Source organism: Pygoscelis adeliae, unplaced genomic scaffold (genome assembly GCF_000699105.1).
Source record: "Pygoscelis adeliae isolate BGI_AS28 unplaced genomic scaffold, ASM69910v1 Scaffold116, whole genome shotgun sequence".
Classification (NCBI taxonomy): Eukaryota; Metazoa; Chordata; class Aves; order Sphenisciformes; family Spheniscidae; genus Pygoscelis; species Pygoscelis adeliae.
The window spans coordinates 2,701,382-2,711,538 of record NW_008825080.1 but is presented as its reverse complement, the minus strand read 5'-3'; the positions used below and the strand labels follow the sequence as shown (position 1 = coordinate 2,711,538).

The 10,157-nt window shown below is 37.2% G+C and overlaps 1 protein-coding gene across 1 annotated transcript in view; it reads right to left on the bottom strand.

Annotated features, from left to right (window-relative positions):
- Window positions 1-290: 290 nt before the first annotated feature.
- ARL15 (ADP-ribosylation factor-like 15) overlaps window positions 291-10,157 on the bottom strand; it is a 181,046-nt gene continuing 171,179 nt past the window's right edge. Inside the window, exon 5 of the mRNA XM_009326955.1 lies at window positions 291-519. Within this exon, the coding sequence (XP_009325230.1) occupies window positions 367-519 (153 nt within the window). The 3' untranslated portion in view covers window positions 291-366. The remainder of the gene's footprint in view (window positions 520-10,157) is intronic.

Genomic DNA, 10,157 nt, shown 5'->3' with positions numbered 1-10,157 from the left:
TCTCACAAATCCTTAAGACATTAGTTATTTTTTAAAACGCAAGGTAGCAGGTAGAATTCCTCCTTTACAGACTATGTTATTTTTGTGCGTGTAAAATTTCCTATCAAGGATGATCGCAACGCAAGAAAGCAACATGCAGTGTGCAGAAATAGTGGTAAAGAAAGAGGAACTCCCTATTTCAGTAGTGTAGACAACCAGAAATAGTTGTGTACCTGATTCACAGAATATTTATTTTAACAAAAGGACATTCTGCACTGTGTATGAACAATGTATCACAGCACAGTCTTGATACCACACCATAATTAAGCTGTGAGCAGAACGTGCAGGTACAGTGATGCCTGGAGAACCACTCTTCTCTCTTGCGTTTCACATTCTTGAAGGTTCGAAGTCTCTCTCTTCTAGCAAGTTTATTAGAAGGGAGAAGCTGTCTTTTACTGCCTCCATATCATCCAAGGAGCAAGGTTTAAGAATCCAGCGCTTTCCACGTGCAAGTGGCTCAAGTTCAAAATATTTTTTTATCTATTAAGAAAAAAAAAAGAGACCAATGTATTAATATTATGACAACTCTCTGTCTCTCATCTAAAAAAACCAAAACAAAACATCAAAAAACCCCATGTAAAAAGATAAGGATACTCATTTTTAGAATCTTACCCACAGCTGTTCTTATAATACAGGTTATATGACGTGACCTGAAAGCGTTTTCTTTAGGGGTGAGTGACCTGCTTGGAAGCTACCATTCTACCCATACATTTAACAACATGGGAGGTCTAGGGAAGAATTATACGGGCTTAAGGCAAAGAGCAAAGCACATGAAACAAGTGTTCAAAAACATAGCCAAAACAGCAAAACTAACTAAGAAATTTTAGGTTGTTTGTATTTTAATGTTAAAGCTGTATGTTTCATCATACTCTGATTGGTAAACACTTAATATGCAGAATTTGTCACCAGACTACTCTAACTACACAAATGAACTGTCAAAAATGTTCAAATCCTAAACATTCCAGTCAAAGGTGAGCTATAGCAGAGGGTTTCTTAACGACCTTGAGAACACTAGAAAAATTAAAATTCTTCCATCAGTTAGTTTTTCTAAAATTAAACATAGACGACTAGCACACTAATGTGATTAGGCTAGTAATAAGTATTATACGTGAGACATGATGGTTTTCTACAATTATCTTAGTTCAAAATCCAGCACGTTCCAGCAGACTTCAGCTGCTTACTAACAATACCTAATAATGCCTATAAAGAAGGAAACCTTTTAATTAAACTAATTCTATTTTTACTTCTGCAGCAACCATGCAGCAAAGAGGCATAAGAATATGATGTAATATAGAATTGCAAGTTTTCAGGTGATTATAAGCCTTGACAAAATAACTGAGGAAGATGCATTTTCTTGGAAATACCAATCATCACTGACACTAATTACACCAACTGTCAAGGCAGAAACAGACCCACAGAAAGACTGAGAAAGAAAAGATTTTCATTTAGTAGTATACTCCAATCACTTTTCAAAATAGCAAGTACAATATCAAAATACGTTTTTGATGCCTTTTAGAAGACAGCAGTCTGCAGGTTATTTTGGTCCACAGATTGCTGTTTTCATCAAAATTTTAGTCTTTGATAGTATTTAATCCAGTACTATTTGATCCAAGAGTCTACTCATCTTTGACTTGCTAAAATAGACATTTAGTTTTTACATCCAAAATTATATCCTTCAGTACTTGCTATTGTCAACATACCAACAGAAATATTTAGTCCTGACTTAGTTTGCACATTCTTGTTCCTTATAAGAATGTAAGAAAGTAAGAAAAATATTCTTACTTTTCTTTTATCACAAACTGTGCCACAAATATGCACAACAACAGGAACAGTTACTCGTATTGTCATAGGCAGTAGAGGCCCTAGACAGGCAACTGGAGCCACACCGTGTAAGGCTCCATGTGCAGGGGGAATAAAAAAACCAAAAGAAAGAAAAAAAAAAAGGCTTCAAAAGCCCAAACAAGCTGCAACATCTCTATGCAGCTCTTATAGTGCCTGCATAACAGTTTTGTTTATCTCGTAATGTATTCTAATAAAAGAAACTGACTGTAGTTGTATCAACTCACATAAATCAGAATTCAACCATGACAATGTGGCAGGAGGGTTTTTTAGAAAAAAATTTCGAGCAGAGTGTTTAGTAACAAATATCAGAAAAAAAATGGTGGTTTTGAGATGAGAACTTCTGCTTCCCCAGCTAAGATACAGGTGAAAACTTCTAAAATCTCTTTCCAGCAAAGCTCAATCGTATCAATAACAACCTGCAAACATTTGAAAATGATGTGCGGTACTTGACATTAACTTCCCCTCAAACAAATTTCACAAAACATACAAGTTGAAACAAACAGGAGTTCAACAACCAGTATTTTAATATCAGCATACCTACTTTTCAGCATTGCTACCTCAGTGCCATATTATATCTGATATGTTAGCATGGTTATATGTGATCAGAACCTAAATACTAATCTCTGTAAGGGATATATTGCAATGTCTCTAGCAGCTGAAGTGACATCAAATTGAATTTACCCCCATTAATATATTGAATTAATGGCACCGATCATAGTACTAGAGAAGCAGGGTAAGAAAGCTCTCTTGCCTGTTTCAGCAACAGCCTCCTTGACTGCTAAATACAGGGAGGAAATAAAAGCTGCACAGAAGCATAACAAAGCAAGGTGTCAGTGCAGCTAGCTTATAGAGCAACCTGCTGGTGTTAAGCTGACAAATATGGCTGAGTAATTTGAGATGTTTCGGACCCAGACCCAGAGGATGTCCACCACACCCCCTCTACTGGAAAACTATTGCCATCAGCCCCTTGCGCTCACTGAAGTCTGTCTGCAATCTTATTTACATAGCTTCTTGAATTAAGGCTATACCATATGAAGAAATGATTAGGAAAAGATCATTACATCATAAGGAGAGTACTTGAGTTTAAAAGCATTAAATATCTAGAAACACATACATAAGGAAATGATGGCAGTAAGCAGACTGGCACTGAGTCTTGTGCGTTTGTGGGCAAATAGGACATTGCTTATCAAGGCAGCCTCTAGCCAAGAAAAACACAATGACTTGAAGCTATATTTCAGTGACTGCAGATGCCAAGATAGAATTTCTATTTCAGCAGTAAAACAGCATCAATTGATTAAGTGAAACAAATTTTGCAGATGAATTATTTATTTGGATGCCCAACATTGATTAAAATTTATTTTTTCTATTTCTAGGTGTGTAATTAAAACGTAACAAAATCAGCAGTGTGCTGTCATCATTTTCCACACCTAAGGAACAGTTCAGAGTATCTGCATTAACAGGCCCTAGATGAATGCTGAAATTAAAGTGATCGTTAAGCAGTAGCTTTTGAAATGGGAAGTTTTGATAATGGCATGAAAGCACAACTGCTTGTATTCACATTAGTAACAGCTATTTTGTTCACACCTACAGAGAAAAAAAGATTTGCTAGATGACTTGTCTCTAATCCAAATATAGAAAAACAACACTAATTGGCTTACAAATAATAAATAATTAAACCAGAAGTAGCACAGAAGTGATTTTCCACAACCCAAGGGACACTGTGTGGTATGTTACTATATTTCCTCATTTCAGCTTCACACCACAAGGGAGTTTGCTAAAGCCTAGAGCTTTGCAAGCAGGCTCTACGACTTTGAAACTTCCAGAAAGAAGTTTGCAGACACAAATAATATCCAATGTACTATAACTTCTCCCTCCTTTAACTCAGAAGATGTAATTCAGTTCTAAAAGCAAGTAAGGTTTTTTAGACTTAAAAAGGAACCCTTTTTTACATGCAAGAGATGAAACAACTACATGAAAATAGACCGACGCAATCAGACGCCCGACACTGTTTATACAGTTGAGTTTTCCACTGGAATGCTCCCAGCTCTCCATCCGCTTTCGTTTCTCTAGTTGCTTTCTGCCCCGATGACCATCATTCAGACTTGTTCCCTACCAGATTTCCTAAGAGGATGCACACTAATCACCAAACTATCCAAAGGAAGCTGAAATTCTCTGAATACTCACCCACCTAGGTAGCTCTTGCATAATCAGATAATCAGCAGTAACTATTTTACAGCTCCCTTCAATTGCACTAGCACAAAAGGGGTGAGTTCCTAAGAGAAGCTCTTTTGTCTTCCCCTCTTGCATAAATGGTGAAAAGCTTTCTGCCTGTTCATGGATGCTGAATCAAAATATAAAGACTCAAACATGCTTCAGATGTCTGACACATTAGACGTGCATTTACATACTGGCTTTGCATTTTTAAGTGTTTACTTTGGGATTGCTAAATTTTTAAGATACAACCTTAGAAGAAAATACAATTAATAAAATCCACATAATTACTTCTTTACCACTATTTTACAGGATCTCACCGTATGTCTTGACTCCACATGGGGGCCTTGTTTTATAGAGAAGCTGATATTGTATTTATGCCACATTCTGAAGTCAATAAAGTCTAACAATACACGTTTGCAATTATTCCCACTCTTCCCACACTCCACCTTCTAAGTCCTATTCTACTAGTACAATACACTAAGCATATGGTTATCAAATGTTGCTTAACCTACATGCTAGAAAAGTCAAGACACAATAAAAGGATTGCTGCCCAGAACCTCAGCTGGTGTAAATTAGCATAGCAGCATGGAACTGATGTTACTAAATTAGTATATGTAAGCTGAGTAACCAGGCCCTGCTGAAAGCTTTTATATGTTCTATTACTGAACCTCATTTAGCCAGTTCACAACACACATGAATATAAGATGTGTAGAAAAACTTAGATACTGTAATATATGAATACAGTCATTTCTATTACTCAACATGAAAAAAAGCTGATTGAAAGTATTATTTTTCATTCAAATTCAAAATTTTAATACCAAATTTCACCAACACAAAAAGGCTTCCAACCCACTCTGATTAATCTGCTGTAAACAAATACAAAACTCAGGTAGTCACTTACATTACCAGGCTGTATTTGGAGAATTTAATGGACAAAATATTTTTTCATCCATTGCTGTTTTACTGAACAATTTTACTGGGGAAAAAAATTTGTAACAACACATGTATATTATATCTAATCAAAGGCTGCACAGTCATGTCAGTGTCCCCACTAGTCTAAATTTTTCAAAGACTTTTACAGGATTAAGCAAGTACTACTGCAAGAGGGTGACTGGTGGAGGTATCAATTAAAATGAAATTACCTCATTTGCTGAATCCGTGTATTAACCACAAGAAATGGTTCATTCATCTATTCCAAATCTGCATGGACAAGAAATGCAGTGATAATGGGAGATGGGGGTTCCCCATATTCACATTGTGAAAGTTTCATTGAGTTGTGAGGCTGAGATTACATTTTCAGACATCATAAAAATCTGCCTTTTGAGGCAACTGTTTAGAAGATGCAGGAGAGAGAGGCAGTTTTGATTGCTGAGTCTGTGAACAACATACGAGCTGCCTATAACAGTGACCAAAGCATGCGCAAATTCAGTATCTTTGGAGAAAAGAAAAAGCCAGAAGTCCATCACATAGCATTAAGTTTTAAAAAGGGAAACTACATAAAATGAGTAACTTAAAGAAAATTAACTGTGCAGCTAAAAAGGTAAAATGCTTGCAGGTGGCATAGAAAAAAATACCATAATTAGAGGCTCAGAGTGTATTTATACTGCCACAGCAGACTTTAAAAGAAACAAAAAATCTTTCAAGAGTTGCAATAAGGAAAAGGATGGCATTAGAGGTAAAAGAAGTCAAGTCTAAAAAAGGAAAACAGAAAACAAAAGAAAGGAAATTCTGGCAAATTAAATAGAAACCACAAATGTTGACCTACTAACCATAGAGTGGAACCCATTGCTTAAATCACCACTGATGCTAAAAAGTAAACTGAAAACCACTCTAGTTTATGTTAGTGTGCTGGACTGCAAACTGCACAGCCTCTTGAGCTGCTACACATGATTTTCTGCTGGTCCTGTTCTGAGTATAGTGATTTATAAGAGTGGGTGGTAGCCGCTTCATCTTAAATCAAAGAGCTCAATCCACTGTTGTACAGGAGTTAACACTTTCATGCTTTTCCCTAAAAAACTGCTAGAAACCTGTTTATCTGACAACCCACTTGGCTGAAAAGGACCTCTTGTCTGACCAGAACAGCTGCTCTAACGTGCAAAACTGTCAGCAGAAGTTTCATAACGTTTATTCTTCCTACAGAGACACTTCATATCCTCCTGAAAAGATACTTCACATGTGCCTGCTTCTATGCTTCTTCGTAACAGTGATCGCATCTATGTCTAGAGGGATCCTTGTAATGCACCTGTGTCTCATAAGCACTCCTCCTAAAACACCTATACCTCATATTTATTGACTCCTTTTATGCAACAGGGAGGGCAATGGAAGTGCCTCAGCTGACGGGAAAGAACGGTGATATGCTGTGTTCTGGAGCAACCTATGCACGGGGCTATTCCCAGGAACGCCAGTTGAGGTTGAACCATAGAAATGCTCTCAAATTCTAGTTCTTTGAAGCTAAATATTACAGTGCCAGCTGACTTTTATGTGCCACTGAATCCAAACTCTGTCTGTGCAATGGTAAAAATTTGCAATGAATCAATTAAGTTCATATTATGATAATCAGAATTATGTAACTGAGCTGCTTTTTTCTGGTTTTTAAAATATGGCCTGCTGAAGCAAAACCAAAAGAACACCCAAGACTGTCTTCTTCAGTATTTCTGTGTGATGGCAGGGTAAGCAAATTCTTTAGATAAGATTTCAAAACCATCAGAACCTTTTTGTACATCTCCTCACAGGTAGTGGTGAATGCTTTACAAATTAGTATTTCTAGTTTGTACAGCTTTCCAACATTTTTTTTTTTTTAATTTTGCTTTTTACAAAAGATTACCTGAAACACTTCCAACTCAGCTTTGTACTTAGCTTTGTAATAGACCTGGCTGATATTTTTGGCTCGTAAGTCTTTACAAAGAGGAATACACTCACTTATACACATATTCCATAAAATAACTTACACAGTGCTTTGTGGAACAGATGCACTTTTCCACCTGTGTTATCTCCAGTGGCCACAAGACACTACACTTTTCAGATTGCTGAAATAAATTTATTTTAAAGAAGATACCTAACTGTTATGAATGAAGAAACAGGATGCCTGGCAAATCAGCATAGGCACGCTGTTCCAAACAGAGAGCACACAGTACTGGCAAATGCAAGTGTGAGACAAGAAAAAGTGGAGTGAGCTAGAGAGCTGGAAGATGAATACACAGGGGTGCTTACCGTAAAATATAAAATATTGCATCATCTATCAGGATGGAGAGAGTGGAAGATTTTTTAAATGGATAAGTATTTTTTTTATACAGATACATATGGTCATGTTATAATGGGTCTGGGACAAATAAGACGGATGAGGGTGAGGACAGAAAACTGCTGAGGTTGCAAAAGTGCTACTGAGATTTGCACATATGTGGATGGAAGCAAAGATAGGTTTTGAGCTAAGCTACTAGCATCTATCAGCTCTTTTTATGCAAGTCTTTACCACACAGCAACGTACTATGGTGTATTAGACTACTTTGGTTACGTTCTGTTAATTTGTTTAAAATAAATAGTAAGAATCGGGTAGCTGCCAAAATCATACACCTGTACTTTGCCTTCCATTCTCATTCACCTGTCATATTCTGTTTATATAAGCATGTGCTTTTTCTACAACTGGAAGACATAGAGATAACACGAGAATGGCAGCAGCATATCTGTCTAGAGAAAACCAGACTTCCGGATGAAGATGCATACAACCAGTGCTGGGCTGGACAAACAAGACAAGGGCTCACAGTATCCAACCCCAGAGTGAGCAAAACAGCATCCCTTCTTGAATGACAAGTGAAACAATGAGAATAGAGAAGGAGGCATTGTACAAAAATGCGTGCAATGAAAGCACAGTAAAATGTTTTGCTTTAACATCTACAGATTTATTTCTTTAATTTATTCCAAAGAATTAATCAGAAGTGGAAATCAGACATCAGATTTAATACAAGACTACAACTAACTCTTTAAGTTACTGCTCCTATTGCTTTCTCTTTTACCCACTTCTGAAGTGGGTAAAAGTGCTTTCTGAAGTACTTTGGGTTGCAACAGACACTGTCTGACAGCTACGGACTTACAGTTAGTGTTAGAATATAAAATCCTAAAGAGTAATGCTGAAAATTAGCCCTGGTTAAAGTAGACTATTTGGAGGACATCTAAAAATCACTCCCCCCCCCCCCCCCGACACAAAAATGCCAAGTTACTACATATAAGGACAATTTTCTATATAAGTGTATTCTTAGCATATCCAAATACATTCTTAAGATATACCAAAAATAACTGATTGAATTTAAGATCAATTTAAACTTAGGATAATTTGTTTAAATTACTATTATTGCCCTAATCTGTTAAAAAAAAAAAAAAGCCTATCCAAAGATAATTTTAGAATAAATCTATTAAAAGCTTTTACTATACCACCACTCATCTCCTCTACTTTCTCTCACTAAGGTTTGTTTTTTTGTTACATCTTCAGTTAAATAATCTAGGGAATACAAATAACTAGTAGAAACTCAACACTCAAGACCTTTAAGCAGATCTTTCAGAGCCTTGCAGAATTTTTGTAGCATTTTTTTTTTAAATAGATTGCACATATTCATGGTTTACTTCAGAATATAATACTAACAACAGAGTACGCTGATTTCAGCAGCAAAATATGCTAGCTTTAACTAAAGATTGTGGTTTCAACTAGTAACAAAACCTGAGACACAGGTACACAAGTGCTGAGTTTTTATCCCCCCCCCAAAAAAAGTTTACCTGTGTTGTTGAGTGTCAAAATAACCTTTAGAATAATGAGAAGTCCAAAGATCAATCCTTATTATGACATCCCTTCTGCAAATGGCATGTTTTCTGTTCAGATAACAGTTAAACAGTATTTGCTGGAGAGATGCATATGTGATGATTCATCTGCGTTTGCCTGAACATGTATATAAATCTAGCACTTGAATAAATAACATCTGTGTACTGTACCCACGTCTGCAAAGCACCAAAACACTGTATGGACATGTATTCTTGTATCAACAGCAAAGAACAGGATTTCTAAGGGCTTTGTGGTTGGTTCCCCACATTTACACTGCTGAAACCATTCCAAGCCAACAGCCAGTATGAACACAAGAGAAAAGCAATTTTTTCAGCAGTAGCTGCGGTTCTATGAGATGCGTGCTCTCATGCACAGAAGATCAGACAGCAGTCGTGCCTATTTCACTTGTTCCGTACCAGGTACAGAGAAATTAACTGCAGTTAACTATTTCTGGTTCAAAAGCAGACACCTTGAAATAAATCCATTTTGGAAAAAGTTAACATACAATTTTTCTGAAGCAAAAAATGCTCCCAGAGACCCTGCCACTCCCAGCTTTAGCTCCTGGCTGCCAGACCACCATGGGCTCTGTGACCTCCCAGTTCCTCCAGCACCAGGGACTTCTGTGGGAGCTGTTTCTGAGGGTTTTCTCCTTGCCCTGTGGTTAGAGGAGGCAAATCTGTGCTTTGGGTTTTCTAGGTCCAGGCCTCTGGAAGCGCCAATGCTTCCAAACTCACAGCAAGCCACTCTTTAAACTAGCAATCCAGGCAGCTCCAGACTTAGCTCCATTTCTTGATACTTAATAACTCTGCACCTAGAAATATGGCAGAAACACTTTCATGCTCTGTGACTAGGACCTCGCTTGAGTAAGGCCCCTCACAGCTTCCAGATCATAAAGCACAAGAATACCAAGAGGAAAATTACACAGCTCAAATCAGACACAGTCCTGTATACAGGGGTATAGAGAACACCCATGTGCAAAATCAACTTGTGACTACTTCTAAAATGACAGGAAATGCATGAACAATCATAGATGGGGAAAAAAAGGAGCACTTTACAATGAGAGAGGACATTTTAAGCCAGGTAACGAACTATTTCCAGTATTGGGAAGCAGTATTACTGAACTAATGCAGAGGTTTGCAGCAATGATGCTGGAAAAGCCAGGGATGACCAGAAGGACTTGGAGAAGATGGGTGAATACAATGCGATGCTGAAGAACTGTATGATTCTTTTGACTCTTGAACTTACAGGTAATAGA